Genomic DNA, 24,674 nt, shown 5'->3' with positions numbered 1-24,674 from the left:
TATAATCCATGTTTTCCACATTAGTGACATTTGGTTTCTTTAAATTTTTTTTTATTTTATTTAATTGTGAGGGGAGGATGTATATAACAAGAGGAACTTTTGTTCCTTTTACAGGTTTACTTATGGAAATATCTTGTCTTTCAAACTTTAAAACATTTGCTTTCTTACTGATATTTTGAAATTTTGATGATTGAGTTGTGAAGGTGGTACTAGTTAAGCCAGTGCTGGGTTGTTTTCCTAACTGAGGGAGTGTACCCACACTCACTGTCTTCTTCCAGGTGGCAGAGATATCGGAAGAGTTAGCTACCCTCCCCAAGAGAGCTCAGCTGGCAGCTGCGTTCATAACCTACCTGTCTGCTGCTCCGGAAACCCTCAGGAAGAGCTGTCTGGAGGAGTGGACCAAGGCTGCTGGTCTAGGGAGTTTGTATTGAGTTCTTATTACAAACTTGAACTTTCATTATGCCCCAACTGGACCTTCCACTGCTGTTCTCTTTACTTCTTTTAACTTTTTTTTTTCTCTATGTCACCAAGGATAGATAGTATGGCTACTTCAGATTTGCCAAGTCTCATGGATATTTTTTGTAAATTGTTTCATTATTATGCTTTCTACTCCTACATCCTTCTGAATTATTTTTAATTTTGTACAACTGTAGCTAAATATACAATTTTTTACATTAATTTCACATGCTAAAATGAAATGTGAGGCTCTAAATTTTCTTGTGAATTTTGTGGTCTTTACAAATTATTGTGGCCGTGAAATATTCACTTAGAATTAATTAAGAGTTCTGTTCATTTTCACTTTTTATGAAACTTCTGTCCCCAAGTTTATGTTGTAATGCAGAGGAATGGGTATCAGGCCAGGGCATGCCACCGGCCTTTTCTGCCAGGCTGTCTATCAAGTGCTGGTCGCTGTAGTGACTGCTGGGTGCCTTTCACTTTTCAGAATTTCATCTAAGGCGATTTCTTTGTACTGAAAGTGAGCAGTTGATCTGGAAAAGTGAAGGCCTTCCTTCTGATGACCTTTCCATAGAGAACGCCCTTGTGATCTTACAGGTAACTGATAAGATTGTCTCAGTTATATTTAAAAGGCTACACAGCATTGCAAATGTGAAGTAGTAGCTCTTGTAGCGATATTTTTAGCTAATAAAATGGCATATATATTGATAATTAAAGTTGATTATCTACTGTTCAATAGAATTTGTTTTTCAAGTTAATATAAAAGTGCAAGCCAATATGGCCTTTTTGATGACAAAACACTTAAATTGATCGCTTTAACAGTAATAGAAATAGTTATATTATAGAGATCCTGATTCATCTCATGGTCTATTTCTTTCGTAAATTTTGTTTTTCAATTTAACTTAATTTATCAAACAAAATTCTAAAATAAGAGTAAGTTTTGGGTTACAGGTTAGAAATAGACATATGTACATTTTTGATAATTGTTTCATGTAGTATGTGGTTTGTTACAGTTGAAAATACTTTCTTGGCAGTAAATGTAGAATCCACATTCAAAGCCATGGTTAAAAAACAGCATAGACTAAAACATTTATGACGTTGTTCAAGGACAGTTTCATATGCATACTTAGTCTACTTTGTTTACTCTTTCCTCAGCCTCCTTTCTCTCTCACTGCCTTCCCTATGACCTCCACAGTGGTCCCCTTTGCACATTTATGCCTTTTTGTTTTGATTTGTGACTTGAACACATTGTAAACTTTAAATGAAGTTTGGTTTTACCACTAATTTGGTGTAGCTTTCACTATTTTTGTATTTGTTTATAGCATGTGTGTGCAAATATGTAAGCAAGGTCAGAAGCCACCATACAGGAGTTCCCCCCTCTCATGGGGCCAGGGCCTCCACCACTGAGCTGTTCTTGCTGGCCCAAGTACATACTAATGTCTTCTCCTAAGTGATAGGAATTTAGTTTTTGCCTCAATAGCTTATACTTCATAATACTCTTAGTCTCTGTCTTGTTTCTGAAACATTTCCTTGTGAACACAGATATTTTTCTTTTCTATACTTTAGTCTTTTACCTCCCCCGACAAGTGTGTATGTGTATGTGTGTGTATGTATGTGTGTGTGTGTATGTGTGTGTGTGTACATTCAATAATGTGATTCTTGGTTTGAGTTCTGTTTATTGCTTTAATTTTGTTTTATTAGACCTATTAATTATCCACACTTTAGTTCAGAATACCAGTGTGTTGCCTGGGATAGATTACTGACTACAAATTAAATGGCTTTTCAAATTTAATTTGATTTTTACCATTTTTCCACTTACTTTTTAAACAATTCTTAAATTGTTTAAAATGTGCTGCAGTAAACACCTGGAGTCCCGCTTGCTTTTTTAGTGTTGTTCTGCACTGTCCTCCCTCCACCCCGTGTGCTTTGTCATGCTTATTATACTTATTGCTCTTTTCTTCAGGGTTTTGGGCTCATTCCTTCTTTCCATAGTAGTCATCAAAGAAAGTAATAATTGTCACATGTTAGGCCTGGCATAGTGGCGCACTCATGCTATCCTAGCCTTAGAGTCTAAAGCAGGAGGATTTTGAGTTCAAGGAGTTCAAGGTTATATTTACATAGTGAAAACCCAAAGCAAAACGAACCATAAACAACCCCTACAAAAGCCTTGATGATTTAAGAATCATTTCCTAAGAATGGGTGATGTGATGGTGGAGCTAAGCCTGTAGAAAACATGTTTATCACATTATGTCTTTTTGCTGATAACTGAAAAAACAATATCTTTAGAATTGGGTTTCATAATCAGTATGGGAAATTGCCTTTGAATTTAGTTTTAATAATGAGCATATATTAAGATTGCCAAAATCTTTTGAATACTTATGCATTCTTCCAGTGTACCCACTTCCAAAGAAACCACTTGGAAAATAGATACGAATGAATTTGCCGTTATAGTCAATATTGTATCTCAGGTCTGAGTTAGGTTAAGTCTGAAATCTGTTATAATCGAATGTATGATTGGGAAGTGCATGTGATGCTTAGTAACATCTTTTGTGAACTTTTTAGGTGACATTTATGAAATTAATTATCTAAGGATTGACTACTCCCATTTTATGTTATCTAGGCTGTCTTTGAACTTGCTATGTGGCTGAGGATGACCTTGAACTCCTGATGCTCTGCCTTTACTTCACAAGTACTAGTATTATGTATAGGCTTAAGTCAGCCTGCTGCCTTCTTGCTCTATCTTAAGGAGTAGATTTGATCACAGATCCACTGAGCCATCTGAATGTTAGTGCAGTGGCAGGTGACCACTCTGTGTGTGTGACCCTATCAGAGAACTTGACTTTGCCATGCGGGCTGGGCCAGGCAGCTCTCCTTCACAAGCCCTTTTTGTCCTCTCCATCCTCATGACCTGTTTCTCTTATTTTTCTGTGGGAGGTAGCATAATCTTAGCTCAGTAACATTGGGTACAAACCTGTGTCGTTTTGTTACTGTCCCCTAGTTTTTCAGTTAATTATTTCCTAATCTTAACAAATGCATTTCTTGGCTATTCCTAGAGCCATCATGCTTACTGAAATCACTTCTAGCTACATCATTTTGTACCTAGAGAAATTCCCTGTGCCAGCCAGCGCCTCCCGCTTTGTATGGTGTGCTTCCTTTCTTGGAGTGATGTTCCTGAAATGTTTCTCTGCTCATCACATTGCTTCCATTAGTGTATGCCAGTGGCTTTCTATTGCCTGCAGGTAGACGTGGTGCACACAGTTCTTCCTTATGGAATTAGTATCTGGCAGTTCTTACCAGTTCTTGCTTCTGCTATGTTAAGTGCATAATCTGCTCACACTTTCCACACCCAGCTCTGCCAGACTCCTGGAGTTTTCCAGAGACTTCAGCCTTAGCACCCTCTTTACCTGGATAGTCTATCTTGGTTTAATTTGACTTGGCCTTTCCCACCCCAACTCCGAATATCTCCTGTATATCTTATGCACTTCCTAATCATGCAGTTTTCATTTTTGCTGCTCATTTGGATATGAAGTTACTGAAGGTAAGGAAATATACATTGTCTGTATTCCCTGGGCTCTTACCTAGCATGGCAGGTGAATAAATCAATGAAGGCTGTCCTGTTCTGCGGAACATATCAAACCTGAGTTCCACCTGAAAGAGAGGATGTGAATGGAGAGAGCTAGGACAGAGGCGTGCAGAGATGAGGCCAACACGAAAATCCAATCGAGGCCTCTTTTAGTATGAGGGAGTGCAGGTTTATATACTGAACACAGATAAGTCTCTTGTTAGAGGATCTTGTTACAAGTCCTTAGGCGGGCTGGGAAGAGACCAGAGCCTGAGAAAATCTCCGCCCATGTTCTTTAGTCTTTCTCAGTGGGAGGTCATCCAAATGTTCAAGTGTAGCAGAGCTTCCAATGGCATAAAGGACACATAAGGCTCTCCCAGCAGGTGCCGGCGACCAAAGGCTAGCTGAAGGCAGCTTTTGCTCTCCCTAACTCAGTGCAGAAATATGGCTCCCGACAAATGGAAGCTTATTATTTTTAATCTATTACAATATGTTAACTATAAATTTTAGCTGCATTTTATCATAGAACACAGAGATTAAATGTACCTTAGAAATTTTGTCTAAAGTTCTATGAAGAAGTATAAATAAGATGAAACCTAACTTATAAATACCTTTAGATTTGTTAGCCATGCTTGCTTAAATGAAGGACTTAAAAATATTATCACCTCTGCTTTTTTTTTTTTTTTTTTTAAATACTGCATCAGATCATTGGTTTGAAGTCATGGGTAAGGACTCTTTCAATTTTAAAAGTAATGTCTTTGAGGGTATGAGAGAATCTATTAGAACTGTGAAATTTTTATTACTAAATGTTGGCATAAAACTAGATCTAAGCCCACAGAAACACTGAAGAGGCTGTTTACTGCACAAGTCATTTTGCCAGGAGGTGTGCATTGTACAACAGAGCAGCAAGACCTCCAGACACAGCCGCCTGGTGGGAACGTGCAGTGGGAGGAGGAGTTCCTCGTCCCTAGGGAACCTGAGAACTCTGGTGCAGCTGTTCTAAAGTCCAGCAGCCATTGAGTGTCTCCACACGCCGAGCCGTGTAGTGTTAGAAACTGTTTTGAAGGGTTGTCCGTTAGTTCCTGCTATCCACTTCTCCTCATGTGCTGCTGTAGTTACTGCTGTGTTCTTGCTAGACACAGTCCAGTTCTAAGTGGGTGTTACATCTCCTCTTGTGTGTGCTCTCTTATTACTGTAGCAGTTGTGTTGTTCTTCAAGTAAGTGGGAAAATTAAAGAAAAATAGAGTCATTGTTTAAATAGATTTACATATAAATAATATGTATTTTAGGTTTGCACGTTGCTTCTTTTCATGTGCTCAGTGCTGTTGGCCGGCAGCTTCAGTGGCTTACAGTGTACCAGTGTGGGACAGTCTATAGAAAGGAGTTCCTAGGTCCTAGATCCTGATGGGCAGCCTACTCAGTGTTTCTCCAAGGAAATTTGCAGAGTATATTCACTTTATTGCAGTCAGATTTAATTATTTACTACTTGTCCCTATTCAAGTGGCTTTTGATGCAGATACAAGCAGCACCGACTTGTCCATCTTGAGCTTAATAGACTTGCATTCTACATAGACACATGCAATCTCATTTTGAAGTTGATTCACATTTTTTAGAAGTTTATTTCTATTTAAATATAAAATTATCATGATTTAAAAAGAATTTTCTTCCCACTAGAGTCGAGTGTGCCCATTTCTGATAGACCCGTCTTCTCAGGCAACAGAATGGCTAAAGACACATCTGAAGGACTCACGTTTGGAAGTTATCAACCAACAGGTACACACTACCTATAGTTTACTTCCCAGCTTTCAAAGAAACAGTGACTACAGACAGGTTGGGGTGTATGATGTGAAGACATATGCAGAATAAGCTGCTGCAGCATTTCCGTGGGCACCTGGGAGAAGAAAGGTAGCCCTCCTGGCTTCAGCTCTCATTCCAGCACAGGGGCAAACACATTGCTTTTGGTGCTAGTGACTCATCTCAGCACCACGCCATGTTAACAGTGAGTAGTTACCGCTCCTCCTCTTCAGAGAGGAGGTTACAGAATCAGACTCCACCCTGTGCCGTGTGGGATTGCAGACTTAAGCTTAGTATGGAGAATAAAGAGGCCTCCTGATTGTATAGCTGCTTGTGTTTTCTCTCAAGTGTCTCTCATGCCCTAAGAGATGATGTTTTGGACCGTAAGCTGTGGTAGTGGTGCTTTCACAATGATCCGTCACTGTCCTGTTTACCTTACACATGAAATTACTGTCTTAATCAAGTTTGTAAAGATCAACAGTTGATGAATTTTTATAAATATTCTTAAGGCATTTCAAACTTTTCTTCTAAATTTTACATTCCCTACAGAGGTTTCTATCTAATTTGTATGTGGTAAGAATTACTGAAAATTAGATCATGTACTAGATACAGCCATGTGTTTTGGACTGATTGGGAAATGTCTTAAAAAATGCATTGTTGGCCAGTCCTCCAGTATGAACACTGGAGAGTACATCCTGTTTCTAATGTGTGGCCCACTGTACACCGAGCTGCGCATCCAGCCTCTGGCTTTCAGGCTACAGGACTCTGCAGCAGGGATAATAGCAGGACACAGTATGTATATAACTCATCTAAACAAGGGATGGATGCAGAAAAAAAAAACATGAATGGTCAAAACAGACAGACACATAGATAAAGGCAAGGACCAACAGAATTAGAGGGTATCCCAGGTGAGGCAGGGCATGTCTGTAAGTGATGGCCCACAATTCCAGACATGTCCATCATGCTGTCAGTTAGTTTTTTTAAATAAGTAGAAGGAATCCAATGTGTACATATTGATAAAATGCAGCACAGTGAATCTATGAACCATGAGCATACTCAAGCAGCGGGGACTGCATGCGTCAGTGTGCTGGGCTTATGCAGCTGGCACTCCTGTGTGTTTGCTCACTCCAGAGCCGTCACAACACGTGCACTGTTCTGTGATGCTGTGCTGTGTCCTGAGCATTGCAGCTTTGTGGTATTGTGTGGGCTTGCTTTGTCTATGTGGTCCACTGCGGACTGGACTGCTAAGCTGTGGATCATTCTACTTTAGTTATGAAATGTTACGTTTGCTTTAGAGGCCTGGAATAATGTTTAAAACTACCCTTTTGCTAGACAGGAAGGCTCAAAATTCTTGATTGATTACAAAATCTTACTTAATATTCTTTTCCCAATTATTAGTCCTTTCTTATAAAGATAATTTTACAGGAACTTTTCATCTTTTTAAATGTAGAGCAGAGTGAATTAGTTCTTATGAGTATGTAGCCATTTATTGCAGGTAGAGGTTGGAATTTTAGTTTTCTAACAACTTGTAAGTACAATAGAAACTTGACAGGAAGCTTTTGTGTCTGGCAGATACAAAGACTTGTTGTTCAGTTGGTGCACAGTTGGTTCCAGGTGTGCAGGGTGAGAACATTCTAGAGATGTGCTCCTTAAGTTATTTTTATAATTCATACTAGAAGCTTAGAGTTTGGTAGGAAAGAGAAATAAGTGCTAGTATTATTTGGATTTTTGTCGCAATAATTTTTAAAGTCTTATTTTTCATATATGTTTACATAAAATACAAAAATTTTAAGGTAATTTATTCAACTAAAATAATGTACTAATATAAGGGTCTGAGAATTGCTGAAGGAAGACTCCAGACTCAAATAGTATGTAAATACAAAGACTGTTCCTTCTGCGGAAACAGCCTGCATGCAGGGGTCAAACATATGCACAAAATGCCTGCAACCCCAAGGAGGAGCGCACAGGCTCTTTTAAAGATTTCTAGGGCAATCACATCTGTGGCTATGTGACACTAAGTGGGATTGGCTGGTGCCCAGGGAGGCTATGTGAGTCTAGAGCTGGGATTGGCCGTGCCTGTGGATGGGGGCTGGTCCTCCTGGAGGCTGCATGACTCTAGCCTCGGCTGTTTTAGCAGTATCTGGTCCTTTCATTCCCCCCTTGAGTACTGTTCTGTCTTAAGGGCTGACAGTGGGATCTTAACACCAGGCGTTGAACAGTAGAGATCCAATTGGGCCCACTCTGGCCTTTCAGTGCTACGTATTTTATGACTACAAAATAGCCATGAATAATTTCTATTAGTACTATATAGATAATAGACTTCTAAAACTTCAAATAACTTGTTAGTATCTTCTTTCATGTTTATAAGGACCTTTGTAAGCACTGAGAAAAGTAACTAGTATGTGCTTTTCTCTATTACCACAGGACAGTAACTTTATCACAGCTCTGGAGCTGGCAGTGCGTTTTGGAAAAACCCTCATTATACAAGAGATGGATGGTGTAGAGCCTGTTCTTTATCCACTGTTGAGAAGAGATCTGGTTGCTCAAGGTAAATGTTTGAGTTTCTTGAGAATACCAGCTTTTAAAACCTGTAAAGAAAAGAAACCAGGTACAAGCTTGTGAGAGTCTCTTCTGATAGCGCCACATAAGACATGCTTAATTTTCCCAGGCACATAATGCAGGGTTTGGGGGTCAGGAAAAGTGGAAAAGCACACAATGTGCTTAAATGTTATCTCGAGTGTATGTACATTTTGTCTTCAGGAAAGCTCATTAGAGACTTAGGAGTTGTCACTCAGGGAAACCATGTAAGCATACATTTCCTGCTCATAGGAAAAAAGGAAGCAGGTGTTGAACGCACCCCTTACATGTGCAGAGTTTGAGCACAGCTAGCTACTCTTTCCACTGAACCTGAAAATCCTAAGAATTTTTCCAATGCCACAGTCCCAGATGCTGCCTATAGGCTACTTTTGCAAGCAGGTCATTCGGAAGATGTTTGCTTCTTCACAGACACCAATCCAGCTTTCTTTCTTTCTTTCTCTCTCTCTCTCTCTCTCTTCCCCCCTCTCTTTGTGTGTGTGTGTGTGTGTGTGTGTGTGTGTGTATTGTTGTGGTGGTGGTGGTGGTGGTTTTGGTGTGTGTGTATGCTCTGTTTTTGCATTGTGGGGCTTTTGGCTTGAGGTATTTTAATAAAGCCACAGAGACATCTATATAGTTTAAGGCTTTTGGCCTTTTGCTGGACAGTCTCTTAGTTAGCTACTAATGTAACTCAACTTTTCCAGGATTCACCATTAGACTAAACCATTGATTACATTAATGGTCTTCTCTGGAAATCCCCTTATAGGTAGCAGAGATTTGCTTTATTATTTCACCAGGAAGTCTGTCAATTTGACAGAGTTGGTAATAAAGATAAGCCATCACACTACTGTTTGCATGACATCTACCTTTCTGTTATTTTTAAATTCTGTAAATTTTTAAAGCACTTTTTTTGGTAAATGTTTAAGTATGACTAATAGCAAGATATTTTAAGGTATGGATTTAAGGGACAAGTTACTGTATCTACCCTTTTAAGGTGTTAATCTTCTTCATGTGTCAAGACCAGCTAAAGGACCTCAGAATTCCAAATTTGATATAATTGTGTTCACTACAATCCTCATGTTCTGTATTGGCCTTCTAGACTTCCTCATCTCACATATCTGCTACTTTGTGTGCTTTAGTTACATATCACTATAGGTGAGATTGCTCAGTAGTTTTCATGTTTTATCTGGCTCCATTTTTATTTTAAATTTAATAACCTTTAGGCTCGTTCATGTAATAGCAAATGGCACTCTTCCCTTCATTCACTGTGGCCAAATACCATTCTTCTAAGTACTTACATACTTTGCCTTGTTTATGCTTCTCCACTGGTGGACTCTTCAGTGTTTCTCTGTCTTGGATATAATAAATAATGCTGTAGTGAACATGTGAAGGTGCACATAGTGCTATAAGATGGTTGATCCTAATCAGCTTTTTGTTATAGTCAAATAAACGATATGCCCTTGAGAGCATCTATGTCTCTAGTGACCTGCTTTCGCTAAGTAGTTTCTACCTTTTAGGTTCTGCTTTCCACTAAAGCTGTGAAATCAGGAGCCTCCCTATCCAGGAATGAATCCATTGATTATATCAGAGCTTTTGACGTAATCATTTCCTTAAAGCACAAAAGCTTGACAACCAACTCTTCACCTGGGAGCCATTTTTAGACAATTGATGGTCAAACCATCATGTGGTTTTGTTTGTGGTATATATCAAGGAGATGGTTCCTGGCCACTATAGAATTCTAGTTTAACTTTATTCAGGAGCTTCTGTAAGACTTTCTGTAGTAGGACACCAGCCCTCACTCAGTAGCTGGCTCTTTTTTTCTAATACCCATCCACACATGTTAGACGATACAGTCATTTCCATTTGCAGTAGTAATACTGAAACATATTTCATTCTTTGTTGGCCATTTTACTGTTTTCTTTGGAGAAATGTTATTCCAGTCCTTTTCTGATTTTAATTGGGCTATATGCTTTTCTGCTATTCATTTATAAGAATTCTTCATAGATTTTGGATGTTGCCTTTAAAATAGTTTGCAAATATCTTTCCCAGGTCTCCATGTTATCTTTTTGTTTTTTGATAATGGATATCTTTGTAATTACTCAAATTTGTATATTCCTTGATTTTTATTTTATTGTATCTAAGATACTAGCACAATAAATACCTCTTAACTAAATAATACAGAAATTAGAAATAATACATAATCAAGAGTGTCTACTTTTGCCACCTATAAACAACTATTTCAGAAAAAAATTAGACTATGGGACATCTACTTAATATTAAAAGTACAGTCCTTGTTAGGAACTGAACCACTGTTACTTCTGTAACTCAGGGCCATTTTAATGTTATTTGACCAATGTAAATAATGCCAACTGAGCACTTAGCAGTTTCTTGAGTAGTCCAGTTTTGATGTCTTTTACATGGTATTAAAAGCCTGCAATCACTGAGTCAGAGCCTGCAGAGGCTAACTAAGGCTGTCGGAGGAACTGAAGGGGATAGCCAAACTCCCAAAGGAGAGAGCATGTGTTATTGTATATGTGTAGTTAAAGTGTTTACACACAAAACCTCTTTTCAGTAAAAGGTAGCTTTTGAGTGTGAGTGGATTTGTCATGGTTGTCTTTGAAAGTCAAGAAAACTCACTGCCATACAGTTTTTTTTAAGTCTGTGTGCAGAAACGTAACAAACTTACGTAGGAAGATATATAAATTCAAGTCAACTAATTGTGTATTTGTTTGATAGGACCTCGTTATGTGGTACAAATAGGTGACAAAATCATTGACTACAACGAAGATTTCCGCCTTTTCTTGTCAACAAGAAATCCGAATCCCTTCATCCCTCCAGATGCCGCGTCCATTGTGACTGAGGTGAACTTTACCACAACAAGAAGTGGACTGCGAGGTCAGGTATGTACACAGGGCGTTCCAGTGAGACCCTGACAGCTCTGTGTTTGCTATGATTGAATTTGTCCAAGCTCATTAGGACTGAACTTAGGATTTTCGAAATATACTTGCAAGTGAAGCATTAGGTTTACTTTATTAGATTTGTACTTTTGATGCTAGCTTCATATAACTTATTTTACAGGCTATTTCTCTTACATTTGGCAAAACTTGCATGATAGGTAGTTCATAGAGATAAAATCAGTTTTTAAAATTTCAATGAAGAAAGTGGAAAAATGCAGTTAGTTGATATAGGCAAGAGGTTCTGATTCCTGAGCCGGTATTTTTTTTTTTTTGAAAGAGGATTTTTAGTTAGTTTTTGAGATTATAATTGTATCATTTTCCTCTTCCCTTCCTCCCTCCAAGCCCTCCCTTATTCCCTTCTTCGCTCACTTTGAAATTCATGTCAGCCAGTATAAACCATTGGAACCTATGTGTTCATGTCAGCCAGTATAAACCATTGGAACCTATGTGTTCATGTCAGCCAGTATAAACCATTGGAACCTATGTGTTCATGTCAGCCAGTATAAACCACTGGAACCTATGTGTTCATGTCAGCCAGTATAAACCACTGGAACCTATGTGTTCATGTCAGCCAGTATAAACCACTGGAACCTATGTGTTCATGTCAGCCAGTATAAACCATTGGAACCTATGTGTTCATGTCAGCCAGTATAAACCATTGGAACCTATGTGTTCGAGTTCATTTGTCTGTATCTGGCTCATAACAGTTTAGAATTAATGTTTGAGGTTAAAAATGAATTTTCAAGTTTACATACTTTTATTTATATATGTTTTAGCTTTTCCTCTGGAACATGTGTTGACTTTTGAGTACCATTATCTTTATTTTACTTATTTAATAGTATTTATCTTCCTCTTTTGCTTTCTACTGTAGCAAAATTTTTACTTTTTTGCAATTTAAATGCTACTACTTCGAAATATTTTTTCTTATACCATAAGGCTTCCTGAATTTTTATGAATTACGTACTCTGTATTGTAATTCTTACATATCAATATTTGTATAGTCAGAATTAATTGACAAAATTGCTTTGATCTGAAAGCTCACTTTAGTTACTGGTGCAAGGAGCAGTGTGGGTCTTTTTATGATAAGAGTACAAGTTACAGACAATTCTGACTGAAACTGTTCTAACATGGCTGTACTGTTTGACTTTCTTAACAATAGTGTAAGAAGGTTCTCTTTTAAAGGAAATAATAGTACTGTTTTTATTTTCATTGAATTATTTTAAAAATTGCTTCATTTTTAAATTAGCATACAAAATATTAGACATTCTTATAGTTTTTTTCAACAGAATGTGCTCTACTGTTTGTCTTTTTAATTGGAATAATCGTAGTGGGTGTGAAATGTTATTTCAATGTTGTTTTGATCATATAATAATTTAATTTTTGAGTTCTATTTATTTGTGTATGTGTGCATGTATGTGTGTATATGTATATAGGTATGTGTTCCATGATGTATATGTTAGGGTCAGAGGACAGCATGAAGTTGTTTCCCCTTTCACCATATAGATTCTGAGGATCAAACTCAGGTTATTAGACTTGGTAGCAGATGCCTTTACCCACTAAGCTGTCTCACTGGACCTCATAATGTAGCATTTTAACATTTCCTATATTTTTTTTTCATTTCCTATATCTTAAGTAAATATTTATATCAGTAGCTAATGATAGCTCTATAGTTTTTATGTTTTAATCTAACTTTAGAGTGAAAATTTTCATACTTAGTAAATACTATGATTTTTACATATTTAACGTTGTAGTGATTGTTTTAAACATCCATTTTCTTTTTCTTATCAGATCCAGGCATGAAAGTATCTTGTGCTTAATTAGAAAGAATCAAATGATGCCACATTTATTAAAGTACCTATGGTACTTGCTCATTTCCAAGGCCTAGTCAGGAAAAGGTTTATCCTGTTTCTAAAGCTCCTTGCTGGAATTACTTTTCGTGTTTTCTGTTTTATTTTCTTTTTAAAGCTTTTAGCTTTAACCCTTCAGCATGAAAAACCTGATCTAGAAGAGCAGAAAACCAAACTGTTACAGCAGGAGGAAGATAAGAAAATACAGCTAGCCAGACTGGAGGAGTCTCTATTAGAGGTGACAGCTTTCAGAATGCTTTCATATCGCTTCCTTCTCTGTTAAGTCCATGCTACAGGAGCCCCGGCACATACGCTGTATCTTCTTTTCAGAGTTGTTCTGGTATCTTCATGTCAAAATTCTAAGAGAGAACAAGGTTCCCTCTTTCAGAATAAAGATCCAAAGAAGCTATAAATAAGACAAATTGTTCTAAACTAATAATTTATTTTTATCGTATTGTTTCATTATTCATTTTATACTTGGAATTTCAAAAGCATTAAAAATTAGTGTTAAATACTCAAGAGGCAGAGGGCAGAGGCAGGCAGATCTCTGTGAGTTCAAGGTCAACCTCGTCTATAAAGCCCAGGACAGCCAGGGCTATTCCACAGAGAAACTCTGTCTTGAAAAACCAAACCAAACCAACAACTAACCAACCAAACAAACAAAAAACCAACAGAAATTAGTGTGAAACTATGACTGGACATATAACTATTTACTTTTGGTTATTATATTAATAAATATAAAGGTGTAGCTATTTGATATAAAAGTATAGTAATGTTGAAACTGTTTTTAAAATATTGCCACCATATTAGTAGTTAATATAACCCTCCTGCAATTGGTTATCCTAATATCCTAATAACTTTTGTTATTGATTTCTATTGCAGACACTTGCCACATCCCAAGGCAATATTTTGGAAAATAAGGATTTGATCGAATCCCTGAATCAGACAAAAGCAAGCAGTGCTCTTATTCAAGACTCACTCAAAGAATCTTACAAACTCCAGATCTCCCTTGATCAAGTAAGGCTTTGCTTTGCTGTGGTTGTATGTCAGCTTTCCTGAGATATTTATGCTGATTTGTAGAACATGTGTAGTTGGATCCTCGGGAAGCCCCAGATGTGACTCCCGTTACAGGGAGGCAGTCAGGATGTCACTCACACTAGCTAGAGTCAGCTGCGGTGTCTACATTGAAGGAAAAGTGGGCTGCTTTGTTACTTAAGGCAGCCATGTGTTTCAGGGTGGATTTGAAAATGAGCATTTGAAAAAGTGCCTGTGAGATATTTGCTGTCTGTATTAGTCCGCAGTCTATTACTTTAATAAACACCTGGGAGAAATCGGCTTGTCCTAGAAGGTTCATTTGGGCTCACAGTTTGTGGTGTTGGAGTTTAAGGTCAGTTAGCTCATTGCTGTGGGTCTGTGACAAGGCAGCAATCGTGGTAGTAGCATTTGGTGAAACTCTTCAACCTCTGGGCTGTATGTATGGGAAAGACTGGGAGACGGGGAGCAGCCTAAACGTCAGTCCTCTTTGAGGGCGTTCCACTCAACAGCCTGAGACCTCCCGCAAGTCACCCTTAAAATGTCCTTCACTGCCTGGCAGCACCATGAGCTTTAACATGCAGACTCTCAGGGCAAATTTAAATATAGACGTCTAAACTGCAGCACCATTCTTAGATGTCTGCCTATGTGTCTTCCTTCCTTTCTTCCTTTCTTCCTTCCTTCCTTCCTTCCTTCCTTCCTTCCTTCCTTCCTTCCCTCTTTCCTTTTTCTTATTTTCAGACAGGCTCTTAGACTACAGTCTTTATTAGGGTTCTCTAGAGTCAGAGAACTTACAGAATGAATCTCTCTTTTTGTAGAAAAGGGTATTTATTGGAATGACCTAGAGGCTGCAGCTAATCCGATAGTGGCTGGCTGTGAGTGGAAAGCCCAAGGATCTAGTAGTTGCTCAGTCCCACAAGGCTGGGTATCTTAGCTGGTCTTTTGTGTATGCGGGAATCCAGAAGAAGTAGGTTCCAAGCCAGTGAAAGAATGGACATGCTAGCAAGGCAAGGGCAAGCAGACAGAGAACCGCGTGCTTATATAGACTTCCAACAGAAGGTATGGCCCGTATTAAAAGTATCCCTTCCTGCCTTAATATTTGGATCAAGGGCTTATGTTTCTCACCTCAAAGTCTGCATCAAAAGTGTGTGTTTCCATACCTCAGTAGTCTGGAATAGAAATGGGTTCACCCACTTCAAACTAAACGGAACATCTCTCACCTGAAAATCTCAGATGTGCCCTCTGTTTCTGCATTGTAGTTCATTCCAGATACAGTCAGGTTGACGGCAGGCAGAGCCATCACAAGGCTTAATTGGTTTTGAGCCCAGCTGGCTGCAGACTTGCTTCGTCCCTATTCAGAGTAGATGCGGTCAGTGAGCATCTGCACAGTATCTTACCATGACTTGGAGTCCTTCCTATGCTTTGCTATTCCTTTAGTGAAGCTGCAACCCACATCAGTGCAATGCATGTTGTTTTCTCTCCTGCACAGTGTAACCACTGGATTTCTGCACAGCAGCCTGACCTTTGGCTCCCTGACATTCTTGAGTTATTTCTGTCTCCTCAGTGACTTTTCCATTTTTTCTTTCCATTCCTTTCCCCCTTTTGTTCATACTTTACACTTATCTATTACTACTTTATATTCTTGGAAGATAACTCTGTTGAAACAAAATAAAACCAAAAGTCAAAATCTGATTTGAGTCCAGTCATCCTACCTACCATTGTAAAGCTAAGCTCAGCATGTGTCATGGCCCTCAGCATTGCGAGTGTCGTGCCTTCCTTCATGCAGCATGCAGTGATGGGTTGTAAGTGGGGTCCTGCATTCAGAACCATGCAGCCATTCAGCTAACGGTTCCCATGTCTCTGTCAGAATGGCAGCCCTGCACTAGTAAGTTCATGCTAATATGACAGTGTGTGCACTAAGCTCGGCTAGGTGCTTCATTATCCTCAAGTGCACAGTTCTTAACACTCACATCCCCTTCCTCTGCCCCGACCACCTTTTCTCCTTGTTTGAAGTGCACTTGCAGGATGACAAATCCTGCTCCTGCATCACCTAAATCACCTGATCTTGCTTGCTAATGATCTTTCTTCTTGCTCCAAATAGTCTTGGTTTTTGACCAAGACCATCCATGAACCAGTTGTGATTCTACCATATGAGGATTAGAAAAATATTTCTAACATCTGGCTATGGTATAAATATTTAAGCCTCACTATTAAATTCATCTGTAGACACCTAGTCCCCGATGAGACAGGATTAAGAGGTGGCACTTTTGTGGAATGAGGACGAAGGTCTCCTGAGTCAGAAGGAGGGTTCCGGGGCCTTGTGAAAGAGGGCACAGGGAAGCTGCCTGCTCTCCACTGTGTAAGGAAGAAGACCCGCCTGCCTCCAGTAACCAAGAAAGGGGCCTTCAGTGGCCCCAGTTCTGTTGCTGCCTTAGCCTTGGGCTTCCCAGCCTCCAGAACCCAATCTGTGTAGACTTTCATAGTGCCCTGAGTGGGTGAAGACATATTTACACAAAGCTGGGGGATGACTTTGTATAAATAAGGATGCTGTTACTTTAAGTTACAGAAATTCTTCATCTTGATTTCTTATGTCAATACGGAAAGTCTGTAGCTAGGCATGTGTACAGCGGCCTGCAGGTGGCAGTAAAGCTCTGGTATAGGTGATCCCTTTCCTTTCTCCACTCTAACCCACAGGAGCGGGACGCCTATCTGCCTCTGGCTGAGAGTGCCAGCAAGATGTACTTCATCATCTCTGACTTGTCCAAGATTAATAACATGTACCGTTTCAGTTTGGCTTCGTTTCTCCGGCTTTTCCAGAGAGCTCTACAGAACAAGCAGGTAAGGTGTTGGGTGTGCTAGAGATGTGTTAAAGAGGCCACTTAATATCGAATTTACAGTAGATCACAGTTTTTACAGTCTTTATCTTTCTTTTATGCTATTAATATTTTCAAGATAGAGTCAAAAGACTTCCTTACATGTTAAGATCCATAACTTTTTATAATGTGTGTAACTATTGGTTTTTTCCCCCTGCCTTTTTACTTAATTTAAAAAATCATTTTGCCATCTGTAATCCCAGCACTCGGGAGGCAGAGGCAGGCAGATCTCTGTGAGTTCAAGGCCAACCTGGTCTAGAAAGTGAGTGCAGGACAGCCAGCGTTACACAGAGAAACCCTGTCTGGAAAATCAAGCAAACAAAAAGTTTTGATTGTATGCATTTAAGGAAGTGCATAATATAAAACACTGCATTAGTGTATAAATTGAATGCATTAATTTAATTAATTCTTTGGGGTTTGTGGGTAATGATATTTATTTTAGAAACAGCTTTTAGTCTGGAGAATAATTTTACAACCATAAAATATAAAATATCTGCAAACATTTGTAAATTTCTTAATGGACTTCCAAATTCTAATTTATAGGACTCTGAAAACACAGAACAGAGAATCAAATGTCTCATCAGCTCGTTGAAGCATATGGTGTATGAGTATATATGCCGATGCCTGTTTAAGGTAAGAGGGGCTCATCTGCCTGATAGAACACTGACAGTTCGGTGGCTGCTTACTTACTCAGAAGGTATTGAAATGGACAGTTGTGATTTTTTTCTAGACTACATTACATAAATATAATATTGTAGCACATACCAGAATATAGTGGGGAGGAAAAGGACAAGGCAGGGAAGGGGACGTTGGCACTAGGCTGGCTGCCTTCCCTATGTGCAGTCTGGTAGTTACTAATACAAGCTTCCTTGTCCTCAGGGCTAGTGCCATCTGGAGACATGTGTATAGCAGCAGTGTTTGATTTTGAAATCCTTGACTTTGGGAATATTTGCATATAAATAATGAAATATCATGGGATTGAAACTAAGTACAAAATTTATTATTTTTCATATTCAAAAATTACCGATGGCCTGAAAGAAATTTTTATACAATATTTTAGTGTGCCTGTGCTTTAATTCTGGCTTAGTACACTAAGACATGTGTGAAATTTTTTTACTGTGAAGTTCTTTCAGGACTCAAAGGTTTGGTCTGGGAGCACTGTGTGGGTTTTAGGCTTTAAGACTTGGGTGTTCAGATTACATCTTCCATGTTATCTCTGTTATGTGACTGTAGGATTCATACCTATTTTGTCCGTTGAAATGACTGCAGTAAGTACTCTGCATGCCACCTCATCTTTGGGTACAGATTTAAGTAAGGGTTTTGATTCAGTTGTTTCTGAGTACAAGTGCAATTGTTTGGCCAAGGGTTATACATCGTCAGTTTTGCTTAGTATTATCAAGTATTCTTGTAGAGAAGCTTTCGTGCTTATGTTTGAACTAGTTGGTACTCAAACCTACAGATAATTGAAGGTACCCTTTTCTTTTTATGCTTATCAACTTGACACACACACACACACACACACACACACACACACACACACACGAGAAGACATGACGCTGGGAAGGGCATACGTTGCAGAGGGGTAGGAGGAATTAGTGGGAGGGAGTTGGGAGTAAATGGGATCAAAATACACGTAGAAAGTTTTTAAGGAAAATTGTTTTAAAACTACAGATAACACCAACATTTATCTTATTCACTCCACAGATTATTAGCTTTTATACAACTTGTATCTTTATATTTCAATTTGCAGTTCTTATTTGTAATAATGCAGGCTCTTTGCTATGTTAATGCCCATGCCATTTATTTTATAATGTGTTGACAAATGGTCAGTAATAGCAACAAGCTAATTTTAGTGTTTCAGTAGACTATACAGAGCATTGCTTTTTGGAGTCACTTTACCCTTTAAAAATACTTTCAGGGTGTGCTTCACAGCCTTTTGTTATAGTGGGAGAGAGGCTGAGAGGCCTGACTCAGTATCTCAGTGGGCACGTGGAGACTCCCATTGCCTGCCTGGAACTTATCTATTGGAAATAACTGGCAAGTCTTGAAAATGTCACCATGATCTACAAGTTCTGAGAAATGTTTTTAATTGATAAAATGTCTGTTTTGTAAAATCCATTTCTCTAACTATGGAGTATGATTTCAGAATTCCATAGTGTCTGATTAATGGTGAAAGTTGCCAAAGTACATCAATCATAAACCATAAGATCGATTTCTCAGCATTTAGACTGTCGTGTTAATGAGGGTAGAAGCACTTTCATATCCCAAGTGTCACTCACGAAGCTCTACTGTCATGTTGGTGACAGTGTGTGTCCACAGTGGACTCTAGACTTAAGATGGACTGGTATTCAGGTCACATCAGACTGAATGCAACTTGACCTGAAACAGAAAATGACTGATGTTTAACAAACTGACCAAAGTAGAGAAAGCTGCCTGTGCTTTGTCTTTCTTTAGGAGATGAGAACACTGACGTCAGTACTCAGGAGAAGTGTAATTACATACTTGTTCTCCCCAACCTTATCACACTACAAAACCACAGAAAAGTCGTGCATGTACTTTTATAATTTCTTCCCCCAGCCAATCTTTTGGGATTAAAAAACAAAACAACTGTTTTTGTAGGTTTTTATTGTGATAAGAGGATGTGGGGAAGAGCATGGTGACTTGCTCTGTGGCAGGAGCCTTGTGGGGAGGTGCTGGGAGGAGCACTGAAGAGGAGCATTGGAAAACATGAAGGTTTTGGGAGATGCTCTGGGAGGAGTTGGGGGAGCATGGTAGCAAGCACCTGGGGAGCACTGGGGAGCTCTGGGAGGAGATGGAGAGCAAGGGACTACCAGGGAGAAGCACTGGGGGCACCTGAGCGCTGGGAGGTGCTCTGGAAGGAGCACTGAGTGGAGCACTGAGAAAGTATGTCTCGATATTTCCTGTTCCTTCTGGAATGTTGCTGTCATATATACCAGATGTAGAAAGAACAATGTATGCGAAAAAAGAATAGTTTTTCCTTTTATACTTCTTCCTTTTCTGTGTGGTTTTCCTTGGTTTTCTTTGCAGGAATTTGCTCCTTGAGTAAAATTGAGGCAGATACTGTTTTTAAATAAGCGAATGCTAATACTTCATGATTATAAACTAGTGATTTGATACTCTTGTGTGAAAATCATAGTGTTCTCTGGATGAGTGCAGGAACCTTATGATCTCTACCTTGTGAAGTGGCTCTTGACAGTTTGGACAACTTTCTTCTATTTGCATGGTTCTGGAGCTTCCCATTTTGCATCCCCGCCACTCTGTTTGTCTCACAGTATCATGAATGTGCATAGTGTTGCCCATTACAATGCCTGAGTTAGCTGCAGATCCAAGGCTCGGACTTGACTTCTGTGCTGTCTCAACTCTTTTGTCATGGAATATGGCTTTCTTCCTCAGGTGCCAGGAGCCCAGTGCTTCTCACTGAACGGATTTAAAAGGAGTGGATGCTGTAGAATAGACCTATGTTTGCTAACATACAGGTGTTTTTTTTTTAACTGTATCTTGAGAATTATAGAATTGGAAGAATAGTGTGACGTGCATTTCCTTTTCACTGCTGTGCAGTCAGTCTACCATTACGTCAGAGTGTTATTACATGTTAGTTGTGGTGGGTAAGTGCCTTATTTTAGTTAATGCTTACAATACGATTGTTCCATTGTACAGAGCAGGAAGCTATGAATGAACTTTTTCTTTACTCGGAGGTAGAGTGTGCTGAAGTTAGAATCCAGAAGCATTCTACTTGGTGTTTAAGATTACTTGCTAGCAGACTGCCAAGGAAACAAGCACAGTACACACATGAGCTTGTTCTATAGCGTTCTATAAAGACTCACACCATGGTCCAACTAATCCAATGGGTTCCTCTAACTATTTACTGGAATGCTGTATGTAATTGAATGGGATGTGGCAGATTGAAAACCATGCAGTGCCCTACTCATCTTTTGTTTCCTTCTTTCAACCAGCAAATCATATAGGGAGTTCACTAGTATATATACACATATGTGTGTGTGTGTATGTGTGTGTGTATACATATAGTTTCTAACAGAACTCAAACCTATTGAGATAAACTGACACTTACTTAAAATGATAAAGACTTTTAACCTGATAAGTAAAGTTGATGAAAAATTTTATGAATCGAAAATCTATGCTCAGTTTTGGATGATGGCAAGATTTTTAAAAAGCCAAGACTTTGAGAAATTCTTAGTTTGATCCATTCATCTGTAATGTACTTGAATTTGGGTGGGAGTAATGTGCCCATGTGCTGCCCATGCTTTCTCTTCCTTTATACTTTGTGGCTTTTGGTTCTCCTGAGTCTTGGTTCCTCCTTATGACATCCTTGTTAAATAGCGTGGCTAAGAGATCTATTATCACAGCTAGACAACCAGAAGACAGAAGACAGAAGAATGACTTCTTTTGTCATTTCCACCTTGGAAATGATGGGAGACTGGTTGGCTAGACTTAAAGCATGTGTGACACTGTAATTCCATGGTTTTCTTACCCTTATGGGCCACACATTTCCAGCTAGTGCTGATCACTAATTATTAGCATTAGCTTAGAAATCCCAGTGGGTGACCAGAGGCTTGTAGAATGGCATAGGCCTTTTTCTTTTCTGTAGTAAGATGACACTGCAGTGCTATCTTAGTGTGAAGGGAAAATGTCCAGATAAATATGTAATGCTGTGAGTTGTATGTGTATAGATATATATCCATCATAAGGGATAAAACAGTGATAAAGATGTCAAAGGTATATATTTATTGCCTTTTAGTACATTTGTTCTCTTAATCTGGAGACAATTTGAACATATGGCTCACTCTATGTGAGTGGAAGCTGAAGTCACTTGTATTACTGGTGGGAAAAAGGACAACACAGAACTATACCCTCTAAATTGAAGACAAATTAAGAAATAGCAAAGTGCAACCCTGTGCTTCTTTGCAGGCTGACCAGTTGATGTTTGCTTTGCATTTTGTTCGAGGTATGCACCCTGAACTTTTTCACGAAAACGTAAGTAGTACTGAAGGCAGAAAATCCTGGAGCTATGGAGAACGTAACAGACAGGCAGGGTTTTCCTTAGGCTAGACTTGACTTCAGGCTGCAAGTTATACTAATATTTTCTAAGTGATTTTTGTGAGGTACTGTTTCCCAGTTCCTTCCCCCTTATGTATACCCAGAATTGTGGGGTAACAGAAGGAAAGAAATGTCAGTAATTTACCCGCAATTTTTGTTACTATGACCCAGGCCCTCTTCCTGAGGATACCATAACTTTACTGTTCTAAGCAGTACAACTGAGAAAGGGGGAAAGTTGTAATACATGCACACAACTGCACTGCTGATCCCTTCTGTTCACCTACAGAGTCAGCATGTAAAGTGGGAGGGGCGGGGGTTGCACAGACTTCGTGGGACCCCTGGGGTCATCGTGTATTCTTGGTCCAGAATCTTTTTTTCTGGTCTGTCAAGTAACCACATCTAATACTCATGACACTCAGTTGAGCTAGAACTAAATTAATCCATCTCTGCTGTGTTTATTCTTAAATTTTCATTATTGCTTGAATATCATAGAGGGGTAATTGAGCAGCAAGGGTGCTAGGGCAATGAGAAGTTCAATCTACTCCTCTCTAGCACTATGCCAGATTTTACTTATCTCCTAGGTTTTCATGACCAATAGTTAAAGAACAGACCATTCACAGCTCTTCCTGTGTTCTTTCTTATTTTCTAATTCCACATGCTGTGGCCTTATCTGTGTACTTTCTCCTGAACTTGATAACTTGGTTCTAATAATTTTTATTAACTTCGCTATCTTTTATGTAATTTTTAAAATGACGATCAGTTGGTTTTCTGGCCTTATGTGCACTGCTGTGCCTTCCTGGATAGCGTCATTAGTTTTGTCTAGCACACACCAGTTCTAACCTTGCTGGACGTGACTGTGTCTGTATTAGTGAGCAGCCATCATGGAACGACTGTCAACAGTGTATGTGATGAGTGTGCCATGCATGGTATAGGGCATTTCTGTCCAAATGCAGCTGCCCCTGGTAGGCTTCATGCATATTTTGTAGTGGCACATGACTCCCTAGTGCCGGCCTGCTTGAAGAAGTGGGAGCTGCTGTGCCAAGTTCTGAGGAAGCTGCATTGTCAGCTGTCCTGTGTGAAACAGTGCTGCTGGCTGGCTGTGTTCTGATATTATGTTCCTCGCGTTTTATTCACTAGGAATGGGATACGTTCACTGGTGTGGTTGTTGGAGACATGCTGCGCAAAGCTGTGAGTTAAAGTGTGATTTCTCTCCTAGGGGAACAAGTTCTGGCCTTTGGTTTTATGAAATACAATCGTAGCACAGGAGTTTTAAATTATTGTTTAAATTATACTTTTTTAAGAAAAATATGTCCTGACCTGTGTTTCCTTACTATAAAATGGGCTTAATATATTTTTAAACCTTGAAAACTTACAGCTTTGGAGAAAAACATTAAATACTGAGAAAGTAACATTATTTATTTTACAGAATTTATATTTTGTTGTAAGAAAAATGTTATAATCTTTAGGAAAATTATTTCTTATATAGCTGAACCTTAAAGATAACTTTTTAAAACTTTAAAACTCTATTGAAACATACAGCTTTTTGAATTAATTTTGTATTTGCCTGAATAGTATATAATACTCTTGAAATTGATGCACTGAAAATACAACACAACCTATGTCTTTGTGGGGGTCTCTGCAATCACTGAAGCCCGCAGAGTAACATCCACAGGAGGCAAGAGTGCAGTTCCATTCAACATGGCTCAGTAGCCATTGTTGATTCAAACTTCAGCAGTCTGACCATGAGTTCATTTTAGACATATTTAAGCACAGCATAATTCGGTGAAAATTTTTCCAGTAATACTAACTCCATCCTGTGTGCACAATAAAGCATGCATAAGTCTTCTTGAGGAACAGCGTAACAGTATAAAGATGGGACATGACTACACCGAAGCCCTGTAAAGTACATGTGACAGCTTCCATTAAGATGGCTTCTGTAGAGTGACCGTTAAGAACAAGCTGGTGATAAGAGTTTGTGGGAGGACCTGGCAACACAGACAGCACCAAGATGACCAGGCTAGAATGCAGCTTTCTGGGCATTTCTTTCCATGAAGGAGCACTGTGAGCTAACATTTCTGGCTCCCCTATTGCTCCCCTGTGCCTCCTACAGGGCATGTTTGAAATGCAAGACGGAGTTAAAAATACTGTAGCACTGTAGCGTTGTGACAACTTCCAGTGACATTTAACACTTTCCTTGTTTCATAAGAGTGGACGCCTTGTTTGATCTCAGTGGGCTTCTCTCTACCAAAGTTGTCTCGTGTCTTACCATGGTGATTTATTAAATACAAAGAAGTACTATGTATTAACTTAAAACATCTATCTTGATCTAAAACCATTTTAACCCCTAACCTACTAAGCTTAATTGAAAGACTAAACTATCTGCTCTTCAAAATCATCAGAGACTTGAGAAGGGATAAAACTTAAATACCTGAGTGAACCTGGAGTGCAGGTTAGCAGCTTCCAAAATGAAAAAAATGTCTGAGACAGTTTACTGCCTGAACAC

At 39.0% G+C, this 24,674-nt stretch overlaps 1 protein-coding gene across 1 annotated transcript in view; it reads left to right on the top strand.

Moving 5' to 3' along the window:
* Positions 1 to 24,674, top strand: part of DYNC2H1 (dynein cytoplasmic 2 heavy chain 1) — a 181,813-nt gene that overhangs the window by 94,425 nt on the left and 62,714 nt on the right. The window contains exons 62-72 of the mRNA XM_084783098.1: positions 279 to 420; positions 944 to 1,053; positions 5,693 to 5,791; positions 8,237 to 8,360; positions 11,123 to 11,286; positions 13,309 to 13,428; positions 14,073 to 14,207; positions 16,917 to 17,060; positions 17,639 to 17,728; positions 22,043 to 22,108; positions 23,309 to 23,359. Coding sequence (XP_084639224.1) covers positions 279 to 420; positions 944 to 1,053; positions 5,693 to 5,791; positions 8,237 to 8,360; positions 11,123 to 11,286; positions 13,309 to 13,428; positions 14,073 to 14,207; positions 16,917 to 17,060; positions 17,639 to 17,728; positions 22,043 to 22,108; positions 23,309 to 23,359 — 1,245 coding nt within the window. The remainder of the gene's footprint in view (positions 1 to 278; positions 421 to 943; positions 1,054 to 5,692; positions 5,792 to 8,236; positions 8,361 to 11,122; positions 11,287 to 13,308; positions 13,429 to 14,072; positions 14,208 to 16,916; positions 17,061 to 17,638; positions 17,729 to 22,042; positions 22,109 to 23,308; positions 23,360 to 24,674) is intronic.

The sequence above is a fragment of the Acomys minous genome, assembly GCF_964271855.1.
Source record: "Acomys minous genome assembly, chromosome: 5".
Lineage (NCBI taxonomy): Eukaryota > Metazoa > Chordata > Mammalia > Rodentia > Muridae > Acomys > Acomys minous.
Note: the sequence above shows the minus strand (reverse complement) of the source record. Positions and strands in the feature narration are given on the sequence as shown.